Here is a 13526-nt window from a genome sequence, read left to right on the forward strand (position 1 = left end):
TGCAGGGAAGGGTCAGGTCAGGTGCGCCTGGTGGGGCCTGTGTGGAAGAGTCCAGGTGTGCTTCTGGCAGTGTTGTTTCCATTCCCTCCATGTGGAACTGCTTTGTGTGCCGCAGCAGCCTGGCGTGGTGCAGGTGGGGTGACGGGAATTGTTTGGATTGACAGGGAATGTGGCGGCCATGGAGGATCTGGGCACCCCACCCCCCACCATCCAGGCCGTCACTGGCTTTTTGAATAAGTCATAGGGGGATGGCATTGACAGTAGCTACTAAAGCGGTTTCTTACTCTACCAGAGGCTCCACCGGTTAGAGAGATGACCCTCCGTGACCTCCCGAGCCCAAGATTGAAGTTGTCTGGAGACCACGCGTCTAACGAAGGAGCTGTGAACGCTCAGGACCCAGAGGGGGCCGTGATGAAAGAGAAGGCCGGCTTTCTCCTGTCTGTGGAAAAGCCAGACCTGAGTGAACTCAGGAAGTCTGCTGACTCCTCAGAGAACTGGCCTAGCGAGGAGATCAGGCGCTTTTGGAAGCTGAGGAAGGAGATTGTTGAGCACGTGAAGGCAGACGTTCTGGGAAATCAGCTCTTACCGAGGGAATTACCTCCAAATCTCAAGGCGGCCTTGAACAGTGAGGAAGAACTGCCAAAGCCAAGACAGGTTTTCAGGTAAAACTTAAAAGCAACGGGGGATTTTCTTGATCTTTGCGAATTTGTACAATTATTTTAAATTATCTTTTAAAACATCAGGTCCAGCTTTTAAAGTGTCCCTCCACATTGCCACCGTTTACTGTGCAGCGAGTGCCGGTCCCAGGTTTAGGGTAACGGGGATCCGCATCAAGCCCAGAGCATCTGTGGCAGAGCTCAGTCCATTCAGAGGCTGAGTTTGCCAAGGTTGAGGATGCGCCCGGGGAAAAGAGACATAAGTGACAGTAAGATCTGTGGCCTGTGCTTTCTCCAGAGAGAGCTTTGAGGATGTCAGCGTTTAAAGGAGAAAGAATGGGCAGCAGGGAAAGGAGGAAAGAATAGTAAAAGTGGGGGCAGGCGGTGAACCAAGTGGCCACATTCTTGTGAGGCTTCGATCAGTGCTCACTGAATCCACATTTTACCTGTGAAAAGAGAGGAGTTGGGGGAAAGGTCAGTTATGCAGAAAACAAATGGCAGCTGCCTGGGGACAAAAGGAAGGCAGTCGTTGTGCGGCCCACTTCCCAAGCTTACCTTTGCCTTTGGCACAGTGAGTTTGGGGGCCGAGATTTTATTTTCTTTTCACACCCAGGACAAGGGTCCTTAGGAAACAGGCTCTGCAGAGGCTACATGAGAGAAAAACTCGAATCATGGGTGTGATAGGGCGTGCGCCTACACATATGGGAGGTGTGTATCTGTGGTATGCGTGTGTGTGCCTGCATGTGGTATATGTGCCTGTGTGTGTGTAAATATCTAAAGAGAAAATACTGCAAAATAACAATTAGTGAATCTAGATCATGCATTCTCAAGAGGCAGATCGTCATAGTCGAGGGGACAACAATGGCTTCCTGGGGGTGAAGATTCTTGGAGGCCGCGGTGGTCTGTGGTCCCTCAGGCTCCACGCAGCGTCCAGCATGAGCAGGTTCACGGTGGCACCAGACCTTCCCGGAGGTGTTGGCATGAAGCACTCACGGCCCTGATCTTTCAGCTGTGCTGTAGGTTTGAACATTCAAACAGGACAAAACAAACCTTGGAAGCATCACTAACAGATTAAAGTGTAGGATGTCCTGGCAGCACGCACAGCAGGTTCCCAGCTACAGCGAGGCCTCAGAGGCTCCAACACGCTTGTGGTGTTCTCAGTTCACACAGTCGCACGGTAAAAGGGCAGGAATATGCTGAGCCTGCTGCTTAGAAACCTCTTTTCTTCCCTCCTCCCTTCATTTATTTATTTATTGTTAGGGACCCTAATAATAGCTAATCCAAGTGAATTGTGGTATGCTTATTAATAGTACTTATAATTTGATCAATATGTCAGATTTGGATACTAGACCCTAGCCTTCGGAGATTGCTTTGGGTGGCTTGGGAAGTTGGAGCAGAGAACTGGAGCCTCTGGCAGGAAGCCTCAACCTGGAGCCCCTGCCCCATTGTTGGGTGGACCCTGAATGTTGTCTTCCCCCTCTGCTGCCTCTGCCCAGGGTGAGCCATAGAGAGCCACTCAGTGCCTCAGCTTTCCCACGGGAGTGGTTGTGGTGTCACATGCATTATCGGGGCCTCAGTTTCCCCACTTGGTCAGGTTGTCGTGGGGTCACAGGTATTAAGAAGAAGCTCTAAGATGATGGCCCTGGTCCGCGCTCGGGGTGGTGGCCCTTCCTGAGGGTCTGGGACTCGGGAAGCTGGCATTGCTCTGTGTTCTCTGGCCAGGGAGCAGCAGGCCCGGTCCAAGGTGACTCATGTGGCATGGGCCTGCTTATAAGGCTGAGTGCTCACGTCCAAAATACTTGCAAGAAAAGTGATGTTATGTAAAAATCATAGGTAAATAATGGTCTGGTCCTGAAATCCCAAAGTTATATTGGGAGGGAATAAAAGCATTCTGAAGTCATCAAACATGGAGCTGGAGTACAATGGAGCATCACTGCCCCAGCCTGATTCTGATGTCCAGCAGGCCTTCCTCTGGGGCAGCTTCTCCATACTGCTCAGGACCCTGAGACCACGACAGGAGACCTGGTGTTCCATAGAGCCCGGGCCACCTGCCCTTCCAACAGCAGCAGGTTAAAGGCCAGTGCCCAGCACACACCCCAGATGACCCCTGTCCCAGAGCACAGGCCATGCCTGCCCTCTCTGCTCTGCTGGGACAGTCACTGCTGTTCCCGTGCAGACGGGGAAGACGAGGGACAGTCACTGCTGTTCCCGTGCAGACGGGGAAGACGAGGGACAGTCACTGCTGTTCCCGTGCAGATGGGGAAGACGAGGGACAGTCACTGCTGTTCCCGTGCAGACGGGGAAGACGAGGGACAGTCACTGCTGTTCCCGTGCAGACGGGGAAGACGAGGGACAGTCACTGCTGTTCCCGTGCAGATGCGGAAGATGAGGGTGAAAGGTCGTGCAGCGTGGTGGGGCGGGCCAGCCTCCTGGGACGTGGCCACCGGGCATGCTGCTTGGCTGTGGCCTCCCGAGGTGGGCTGCTGGTGTGAGGCTTTGCACAGGGCAGGCCGTGGAATGGGATGGGCCTTTCTCCTCTGGGCGAGGTGTTTGGTTTCAGAGGGAAGACCAGGCAGGGCTTCCAGTTGTGTTTCTTAAGCTGCTTTGGTGCAAGGGTCATGGTGAGGAGGTGTCATGTTCTGGAACCTGGCTGGCTCTCAGTCCTGGGCTCAGAGCCCCTATCTCCGGCCTGGTTTTCCCCAGGTGTTTTCACTGGGAGGAAACACCAGGCACACCTGTCAGCTCCCTCTCATGGGCAGGGAGAGGGAGTCTCCAGCACCGTGCGACCCCACCGTGTTACTGGCTATCCCCTCTGCTGTCCCGCAGGCTTCCCTCAAGGGGACCCGGTATCTGACCCTGCCTGAATGTGTCTGTGGAGGCCAGGCGCCTTCTGATGGCCTTGCCTGCCCCGCCCCCTGCTCCCACATCACCCAGCGATGGGATTCCGACCTGCTGCAGCACCACCCCATGCACCTGAACTCCAGGCACGTCACATCGTCCAGCCTGGGCGAGCTGCTGGCCAGGCCCCCTGCTTCCGCAGGCGTTTCTGTCCAGGTCAGACAAGGGTGCGGCATTGGTCTCAAGCAGGTCGGGTGCAGCTGCCAAGGCTGCACGTCCTTCAGGTGCATTTCCCAAGCTGACTGTCAAGCGTCCTGGGAAAGTAGCTGGCTGGCAGTGGGCGTGTTGGGACAGTGTCCTGCTGCCATCCACACATCTTCATTACGTGTCCTGAAATCAACAGTCAAGACTGTGGACTCTGTGGGGTGACTGCAGCTTCTAGTCGTGATAATTGTTCTGATGAGCAGATGATCCACAGGCCCTCCTTTTACGTTTCACATGTTGTATGAATTACCGTCACAGGGTTTTGTTAAACATTCAGCTAAAAACACTCTGTAATTTTAGAAGGAAGACAGCCTCCTCCAGGAGCATCTTACCCAACCTCTTGTCACCATACCAAATGGCGATCCGAGCAAAAAGACTGGAAGAGAGCCGAGCGGCGGCGCTCCGAGAGCTCCGGGAGAAGCAGGCTCTGATGGAGCAGCAGAGACGGTGAGTCCACACAGGGTGGGGGTCCGCGCTGCCGGCCCAATGCACCTGGAACTGGGACTCGGCTGTGATTTTATGGCAGGCCTTGTGGAAGTGTTTAGTTAGTTCTCTCCTCACTGATGCTGATCCAGGATCCGTCTCTTCCTCACCTGGAAGCCGAGCTGCACGTGCCCCTTGTGGTCTGCAGCGCCGCGCACGGGCTCGCTTGTTTGTAGCCCTGAGGCCTCTGTGTGGGGCAGGCGCAGGTGCAGCGCTCCATGTGGGGCAAGTGCTGAGGCCTCTGTGTGGGGCAGGTGCTGAGGCCTCCGTGTGGGGCAGGTGCTGAGGCCTCCGTGTGGGGCAGGTGCTGAGGCCTCCGTGTGGGGCAGGCGCAGCACTCGTGGTCTGCAGGGCCTTGCGTGCAGGGGCCTTGCTCCCTTGTTTGTAGCCCTGAGGCCTCCTTGTGGGACAGGCGCAGTTGCAGTGCTTGCGGTCGCCCCCTTGTGTCCATCTTTGCCCTAGCTTCCTCACGACACCTGCCTGCTTTCTTGTCCTTTTCCCTCATTTCTTGTTATTCCTCAGTCCTTCCCTCCTCATTTTCCCTGGAGTATTCCAGGCCCTGACATGGTCATCAGGGAGGTTCATTCTTGGGTTGCTGTGACTGCCGCCAGTGCCACCACCTTGCGAGGTGTGTTGGCCGATATGCTCAGTGTCCTCAGTGTCTTCTCTGTCCTCCAGCTCCACTGACCACCTGGCTCCACCCCTCCCTGGGCCCCAGGAGTCCGGCTGGCGTGGACCACAGCCACAGCACCCCGTGCCCCTCACTTGGTGGTTGGCTTTGGCCAGTGGGGGCCCCCAGCAGGAGGTCAAGGAGGAACGGGAGGGCGAGGGCCTCGTCTTTACTTTCGTGGCTTCTTTGTGAGCTGCCTGGAGCTGGCCGAGTCCAGCCTCTCCCTCCTTCTGGGTTCTGGCAATCTCTCCTTCCCTGGTCTGTCCTGTGGGTGGCTGTAGCCCGGCCCTCACTGGCACAGAGCTCTTGCACCGCCCTGTGGCTCACCTGCTCCCTCCCCAACGTGAATAAACCCTCCTGAATGCTCCCTCCCCAACGTGAATAAACCCTCCTGAATGCTCCCTCCCCAACGTGAATAAACCCTCCTGAATGCTCCCTCCCCAACGTGAATAAACCCTCCTGAATGCTCCCTCCCCAACGTGAATAAACCCTCCTGAATGCTCCCTCCCCAACGTGAATAAACCCTCCTGAATGCTCCCTCCCCAACGTGAATAAACCCTCCTGAATGCTCCCTCCCCAACGTGAATAAACCCTCCTGAATGCTCCCTCCCCAACGTGAATAAACCCTCCTGAATGCTCCCTCCCCAACGTGAATAAACCCTCCTGAATGCTCCCTCCCCAACGTGAATAAACCCTCCTGAAGCCACCCTGTTGTGTGTGTGCTGTTTTCTCTTGGGACCGTGTGATAGGGACTGTGTTCAGCACACAGATTCTGTGATTGTCTACAGCTGTCCCCCAATGTCCAGCCAGACATTGTAGTTGGTTGTCTTTTTCATTAAAAAGATGAGTGAGGTGAAGCCCTCAGAGCTGGTCCCCTGCCCCAGGCTGTCATACTGATGGGCAAGGATGAGGCTGACTGACCACTCTAGGGCTATCCTAGGACATGGGAGTGTGGTCCGGGCTGCACCAGAAAGCCCATCGCTGTGGAACCAGGTCTTGCCGGCCACGGGCCACAGCTGCTGGGGCCCAGGGAGCACCGGAAAGGCTTTCCTTTGGTGCCCATCAGTCGCCCCACACCGTCCCTCAGGGTAGCTCTACAGAGCCGGGCCCATCAGTCACTGCGAGGTGAGCCCCCCAGGACCAGCCCCGCCTGTCGAGCATGCCAGCTGCCCTCCCCTCACTGTGTGCCTCAGCAGGCACCTCCCTTCCCTTCCCTGCTGCAGGTGGGTCCCATTCCTGCCTCGGCTCTGCCAGTTTCAAGGTACCATTTTCTGAAGTGGGTGTCCAGACACCTGCCCCCTTGACTCCTCAGGTATCACCTGCCCTGCCAGGAGGCTGCCTGTGGGAGTCCCACTCCCTCTTGGCCATGGCTGTGATGGAGGTGATTGTGATGAGACCTTCCGTAGGCTCAGCCCCTGCCCCAGGCTCTCTGGGCACCACCAGCTGCAGGGGGCAGAAAGGGCACTCTTACCCCCAGACACCAGGCTCAGGCCTCATCCCACACCTTCATGGAAGAGAAGTTCTTGGATACAAAGAGCAATTGAACTCTTTCTTCTTTATTTTCCTGCCTGGAGCCCAGAGCCAGTGTCCTGCAGTCTCCTAGTGAGCAGCTCGGCAGGCCTATTCTGAGGGCCCAGACCCAGCACAGCCCCCTTCACATCACCCTGTGGACAGCGTCACCCCTTTGCTTCCCAAGGCGTGACCAGAAGACAGTGACACTAAGTGGAGGCCCTCGTCCAGGAGCACAGCGGGTCCAGCGCCACACATGGTGCTGAGTGGGGACACGGGGGGCACCAGCCTGGCTGGGGCTGGGGGCTGGGGGCTGGGACACACCCAGGCAGGTGTCAGGACACAGCCTCACCTGAGGTAGCTGCTGAGACCACCTGTGCCCTGAGGTGGCACCGGGAGAGGACGCAGCCAGGCTCTGATCCCAGGCAGCACTGACTCAGGATGGAGCCCTCAGCAGGAAGGTGGTCAGAGGTGGGCTGTGGGCCGGGTAGAGCCCAGAAGGGTTGAGCTGCTGTGACCGCAAGGAAGGAGAGCAGATGTCAGGTGGAGGCGTCGAGGAAAATCCGGACTGCGGCCCAGGCATCCAGGATGATGATGGGAGAGACAAGAGGAGGCCGGATCTGGGGGCAGGATGGAGAGGGGGCACCAACCACAGGAGTCCTGCAGGCTGGAGAGCTGGCCTTCCGGGGGTGGAGCCCTGGGCCTGGGTAAGGGCTCTTGGGGACCTCATTCCACCCCAGCCACACACGAGGAGCCCCGCCCAGCCGCAGATGTGGGCGTTACTCGGGATGTTCACAGCCCTAGGCGACGAGCTGTGAGGAGGGAGCATGTGACTCTGGCTTGGGACTGGGGAGGCCCGAAGATGCCTGTTCTTGTTTTGTTTTGTTTTGTTTTATTTTATTTTTTGAGACAGAGTCTTGCTCTGTCACCCAGGCTGGAGTGCAGTGGCTCAATCTTGGCTCACTGCAACCTCTGCCTCCTGGGTTCAAGCGATTCTCCTGCCTCAGCCTCCCGAGTAGCTGGAACTAGAGGCGCCCACCACTACACCCGGCTAATTTTTTCTATTTTTAGTAGAGATGGGGTTTCACCACGTTAGCCAGGATGGTCTTGATCTCCTGACCTCGTGATCCACCCGCCTTGGCCAGATGCCTGTTTTTAAAAGTGAAACTCAAGTGTCTGAAGGGAGGGACTTAGAGACAGGCATTCAGATCTTCCACAGACAGACCTTATGTCGACAAGTACCCGCAGCCAGGCACCCCCAACCCGTCGTTCAGCGCTTGTGGTGGCAGCCCCAGCTGGTGCCCTTACCTGAAAGGGGTCCTGATGCCTTTTCCTTGGTCACTGGGTGGGGTTGGCCCCCAGCGTCAGTCACTGCTGGCAGCACCGACACACAGGGCCTCGGGATAGAACCCGGCATTCCCGGCTCTGCCCAGATGTGCCCGGAGGAAGAGGCTGTGATTCAGACTCCCACCCAGAGGGCATGCATGCCCCCAGCCTGTGCCCCCTGGAGACAGGTGCACCACAAGCTGTAAAATGACAGAGAAATCCTGTAGCCTTGGCTCGAAGCTGCCTGCAACTTATGACATTAACCTTCTCTTTCTCCAGAGAGAAAAGGGCACTGCAGGAGTGGAGAGAGCGAGCCCAGAGGATGAGGAAGAGGAAGGAAGAACTCAGCAAACTCCTGCCTCCGCGGAGGAGCATGGTACGGCGTGCGTGGGCGGTGACCGGGCACTAGTCCAGTCCCGAGGGTGGGTGGGTGCTCACACGCATCCCTGTCCATGGAGGATGAGCCGAGACTTAGGGAGGAAGCTGCCTGTGCAGGCTGCTGGCCGGTGGGGCTGGGTTGGAGTGCAGCATCCAGAACCATTGCTCACTGCCCAGCCGGAGGGGATAGTTTCCCGCCCCAGCCTTGAGGGCTTGCCTCTTGGCTCACTGACTTTTGGCTCCTGTCTGAGGAATTAGAAGCTCAAAGAGGGAAGGGGAAAGAGGAGATGAGGGGAAAAGATTCAAAAGATAAAAAGCAGCTGAGGTCGAGGTGGGCCCTACAGAGGTCTTTCTGGGCTCCTCACCCTTGGTCTCTGGACCTCGGGGCAGGCAGTTTCCCTGGAAGCCAAGATTGCCAGCTCTTAAGCTATGGGACACGGGATATCCTGAGTACCGTCCTCCAAGATTGCCAGCTCTTAAGCTATGGGACACGGGACATCTTGAGTACAGTCCTCTCTTCCCGTTTTCCCCAGACTGTGTGAGGGTCGTAGTCCAGCCGGGCACAGGGCCGTGGGCACAGGGTGGTGGGAGCCGGTGGCTCCTCCCTCCAGAATGCACCTGGCTTGCTTCTCTGTCCTGTGAGCATAGTCAGGCAAATGTGCCGTTGAATTTGGTCGCAGATGTTTCTTCAGTTCTTTCTTCTAAGAGATGCTCCCTGTGTGTTACTTTGAAAGGCCACGGGTTGCCTCTGCAGCCCCCTTAGCTGGGGTAAGGCCTCCAAGGGCTTCACCCTACAGCAGAGAGTGTGGCCACGTGGGCCTGCCAGCGTGGACTGCTTGGACAGTTCAGGAGTGTTTCCTTTGTCTAACTTTGTATTGAGCTAGTTTTTGACTTACAGGAAAGCTGCAAAAATAGTGTTTCCATCTCCCCCCGGCCCAGCTTCCCTGATGGTGACATCTTACATAACCTCAGAACAAGGCTCAGAGTTAGGAATTCACAGTGTCCAATGCGTTGGATAAACCAGGACTGCATCTCACCCTTCTCAGGTCCTGGGCCCCACAGGACACTCAGTCACCATCTTTGCTGTCACCTTTTTCCTAATTTCCCCAATATGTGGGAAAGTTTAAAAATACATATTTTGCCACTTCCAGAAATAAAAATACTTGCACAATTAGACATTGCTAAGAATGCTTTCAGAGCTGAATTATAGCAAAAATATGGGAAACTTTAAATGTCAACAGATGGAGATGGCTAAATTGTCACATCCAGACCATGGGCTGCCTCTGTGGCCGACGGAAGGGTGAGTCAGTGATCACATCCACTGGCCTGAAAGTGTCTCGAAGAAGTCGCTGTAAGTTAAAGCAGCACAAGTTGTAGGACAGTGCACAAAAACTCTCATTGGTCTGGAAGAACGTACACCAACCCAGTGACTTTGTGGGGAGGGCTATGGCTCTGGGGAGGGGGGCGCAGAGGAGGGGTAGATGCTGCCACAGTCGTGCTTCTGAGTCCTGTGAGACCGTCACAGTGAGAGTGTCTGCAGTTTCTTAAAAAAGAAAAAAATAGGTTTTCTAGAAACTCATCTATCATGAGATAGAGCAGTTCAGTCAGCGAGTATTGATGGCCTGCTCTGAGCAGGGAGGGGACCAGGCACAGGCCCAGCCCACGGGAGCGCACACCTAGCGCAGAGGCAGACCCTCGGCTGTGGCAGCAGGCAGGGCTCCGTGGTAGCTGGCTGCTGTTCTGCGCACCCCACAGGCCCTGGGTGAGGCAGCTGAACGCATGGAGAGGCCTGCTGCTGCCCTGTGCCACCCTCTGGGCCTGCACTGCCTCAGGCACTGGTGAGATACTTTGTATGGCCCAGAGTGCTGTAGTCAGAGTCCAAGGGAAAATCTTTGTGCCTAAATGTTCATATCTAATATACAAAGAATGGCTACTAATTGATTTTAAAAATCTGAGAATCCAGTAGAAGAAATGGGCAAAAAGTATGGCAGGCAGTCCACAGAAGAGGAAATCTAAGCCACCATAAATACATGAAAAGATGCTCAGCCTGTGAGGGACACGTAGGGTGGACGTGAGGTGCAGGCGCCTGTGTGGTCGGCAGGAGGGAGCCGAGGTGGTGGAGCGTGGGGAGGAGCCGAGGTGGTGGAGCAGCATGGGGAGGAGCCGAGGTGGAGCAGCATGGGGAGGAGCCGAGGTGGTGGAGCGTGGGGAGGAGCCGAGGTGGAGCAGCGTGGGGAGGAGCCGAGGTGGTGGAGCGTGGGGAGGAGCCGAGGTGGTGGAGCAGCATGGGGAGGAGCCGAGGTGGAGCAGCATGGGGAGGAGCCGAGGTGGTGGAGCGTGGGGAGGAGCCGAGGTGGAGCAGCGTGGGGAGGAGCCGAGGTGGTGGAGCGTGGGGAGGAGCCGAGGTGGAGCAGCGTGGGGAGGAGCCGAGGTGGTGGAGCGTGGGGAGGAGCCGAGGTGGAGCAGCGTGGGGAGGAGCCGAGGTGGTGGAGCGTGGGGAGGAGCCGAGGTGGAGCAGCGTGGGGAGGAGCCGAGGTGGTGGAGCGTGGGGAGGAGCCGAGGTGGTGGAGCAGCGTGGGGAGGAGCCGAGGTGGTGGAGTAGCGTGGGGAGGAGCCGAGGTGGTGGAGCAGCGTGGGGAGGAGCCGAGGTGGTGGAGCAGCGTGGGGAGGAGCCGAGGTGGTGGAGTAGCGTGGGGAGGAGCCGAGGTGGTGGAGCAGCGTGGGGAGGAGCCGAGGTGATGGAGCGTGGGGAGGAGCCGAGGTGGTGGAGTAGCGTGGGGAGGAGCCGAGGTGGTGGAGCAGCGTGGAAAGGTGCTGAGGTGGTGGAGCGTGGGATAGAGCATGGAGGCTGCTGCCACCAGCTGCTCGGAAGGCATCCTTCCAAGTGAAGAACGTGTCCTTCTTTGAACACATTTAGGAGTCCATTTTATAGAAATAAAAGCAATCATATAAGCATTTATATACACAGAAGTGTATCTGTGTATTTCAGTGTTGTTAGAGAGACAAGCATAAATAAATAAAACTCCAATTTCCATGTCCATAACAGGGAAGTGGTTCCATGCATTGGCCCAGGGAGGGCAAGCTCCCAGGCTGCTGGCCTCCCAGCTCCCTGCAGCTGGGCAGGAGGACATGAGAGGGCGCCACGGCCTTGGGTGGCCACTGCTGGGTGGATCCCATTGGCCAGTGGCACCCACGGGCTGGGCTGGGATAGGCTGGGCTGGGCGGGCCTGGGGAATCATGGCCGCTAGCTTTGCAGCCTGGTCCTGGGGGTGTGCCCCCTGCCCTGCATGTGCTTTTGCTGATCTGTCACTGTGAGGTCACACCCCGAGTACATTCGATGGGGTGGGAGCCTTGAGTCTGCAGCTGCTGAAAGGGCTACAGAGCTAAAGCCTGTGGCTGGGTAAAGCCTGGGTCTGTCACCTGCTTTGTAAAACGCACTGCACTTCTCTTCATGTCGCTCTGAAACCAGCCATGACTTGAGCCCATATTTTGGGCTTCACATCAATTGCATGTTTGACACTCGACATACAAACCCTGGCGCAAAGCCCATTCCACGCCACCAAAGCAGCAGCCTGTTGTAGACTTCGCCGGTGTGTTCGTGTTTATATTTGGTTTTTGCTTGCTCACTCAAGAACTGGATGTTCGAAAAAGTCTTCCTTCTCTATATTTTAGAGTGGAAGTAAAATGTGGATGGGTGGACTTCCTTCCAAATACATACTTTTAATGTCTTTTAAAATAAAATTAAGTGTCTGATTTTAAAAGAAAAAACACCCACTGGATTTAGCATTTATTTATGTATTTATTTATGAGACAGGCTGAAGTGCAGTGGCACAATCTTGGCTCACTGCAACCTCTGCCTCCCAGGTTCAAGCGATTTTCCTGCCTCAGCCTCCTGAGTAGCTAGGACTACAGGCATGCGCCACCACACCTGGCTATTTTTTTGTGTTTTTAGTAGAGACAGGTTTCGCCATGTTGACCAGGCTGGTTTTGAACTCCTGACCTCAAGCAGTCCGCCCACCCCGGCCTCCCAAAGTGCTGGGATTACAGGTGTGAGCCACTGCGCCCGGCCAGGATTTAGCATTTGTTCTTTTCTTTCTGTTGGAAGAACCTTTGGGAGAATCCTGATCACCTGAAAGTGTCCCAGCTCTCAGTCAGCCAAGAGTTTCCTCTGCTGTGTCTGCAGCCTGTGCCTTGCTTTATGGTGGGGTGGGAGGGATAGGAAAAGGTTGGTGGGTGGTCCCTGGTCCTCCCTGCCTCCCATCTTTCCGCCCGTTCTGGTTGCCAAACACTTTCTAAGTGTCAGGCATGTACTAGGGTTAAACTAATGGCCAGACAAAGGCCCAGGCCTAGAAATACATTTGGAGGAGAGAATGGCAGATAGAACAGTTCCAAACATCATCTCAGTAAATGCTAAATGGATCCTACGAGTCTCCACATTGCAGTAGCCCCTGGTTGGAAGTTCTTCTCTCCCACTCTGTTGTCAGGGTTCCCTCCTACCTGTTTTTGTCATCCTTTGGTTTCTGACAGTCCCCGGTAACACACAGACACACATGTGCTCACTGCACGCTGCAGGCACCCGCACAGGCCCAAAGCTCCCTGAGGTCCGGAGGGGTCAGCGTGGCTCTCACATGTGTCCACTGGAGGCAGCGAGCAGCTCTGGTCACGCCGCCCTTGGGGTGCTAGCCTCCTCCTGCCTAGGTTGCACATCACAGCGAGTGTTGGGTCCTCCCAGGTCTCCCAGGCTCTGGCACTGAAGCTGGAGAAACAGATCTGGGGCCCCTGTGGAGAGGGGCCATCTAAGGACGCCTGTAGGAAGCCAGCTGCTGCGGCAAACCTGGCGTGGGGGGCATAAGGGCATGCAGGGCAGCCTTCCGAGCTACCCCAGAGTCCCCTCACTCTGCATCTTTACCTCCTACCCCAGCTTGGGCTGTCAGGGAGGCCCCAAAAAGATGTCCAAACTGAGATCCCAGTAGGGCACGAGAGCTAGCCAAGACCTGGGGGGATGACTGGTAGATGGTTGCACAGGGACCATCTACCCGGGGCGGCCTCGGACCCACCTCTTCATGGACGAGGAGCTAGTCTAACACACCTTGCAGGTTAGCTTTGTGGAAAAACAGCATCTACTGGGATTCCAGAAATCATCTTGTTGCATTTTCCTAGGTGGCATCAAAGATTCCCTCTGCTACAGATCTGGTAGATAACGGGAAAGTACCACTGAATCCACCTGGAAAAATGAAACCAAGCAAAGAGAAATCGCCACGATCAAGTAAAGAAATGAGGTTGGTAACTGCGACTGGGACTCAGTCCTTCCAGGGCTCAGCCAGCCACCCACGGGCAGGTGCTGTTATTTCATGAGCATGCACTGAGGAGCCCTGAACCTCCCGGCTGTGGTGGGCTCCAGG

At 56.1% G+C, this 13526-nt stretch overlaps 1 protein-coding gene and 1 long non-coding RNA gene across 9 annotated transcripts in view; one reads left to right on the forward strand and one right to left on the reverse strand.

Annotated features, from left to right (window-relative positions):
- LRRC27 (leucine rich repeat containing 27) overlaps positions 1 to 13526 on the forward strand; it is a 53658-nt gene that overhangs the window by 19281 nt on the left and 20851 nt on the right. For all 7 annotated transcript variants that reach the window (XM_054503347.2, XM_054503352.2, XM_054503348.2 and 4 more), the window contains exons 6-9: positions 293 to 662; positions 4059 to 4205; positions 8026 to 8122; positions 13285 to 13403. In XM_054503347.2, coding sequence (XP_054359322.1) covers positions 293 to 662; positions 4059 to 4205; positions 8026 to 8122; positions 13285 to 13403 — 733 coding nt within the window. The remainder of the gene's footprint in view (positions 1 to 292; positions 663 to 4058; positions 4206 to 8025; positions 8123 to 13284; positions 13404 to 13526) is intronic.
- LOC129045107 (uncharacterized) lies at positions 643 to 8096 on the reverse strand. Of its 2 annotated transcripts, none has more exons than XR_008504881.1 (4): positions 7729 to 8096; positions 6773 to 7040; positions 1212 to 1303; positions 643 to 1102 (listed from the first exon to the last, which is right to left on the reverse strand). It is a non-coding gene; the product is annotated as an uncharacterized LOC129045107 (long non-coding RNA). The 2 variants fall into 2 exon arrangements; XR_010127493.1 differs by having other exon boundaries at positions 656 to 1102; positions 6773 to 6931.

Source organism: Pongo pygmaeus, chromosome 8 (genome assembly GCF_028885625.2).
Source record: "Pongo pygmaeus isolate AG05252 chromosome 8, NHGRI_mPonPyg2-v2.0_pri, whole genome shotgun sequence".
Taxonomy (NCBI): domain Eukaryota; kingdom Metazoa; phylum Chordata; class Mammalia; order Primates; family Hominidae; genus Pongo; species Pongo pygmaeus.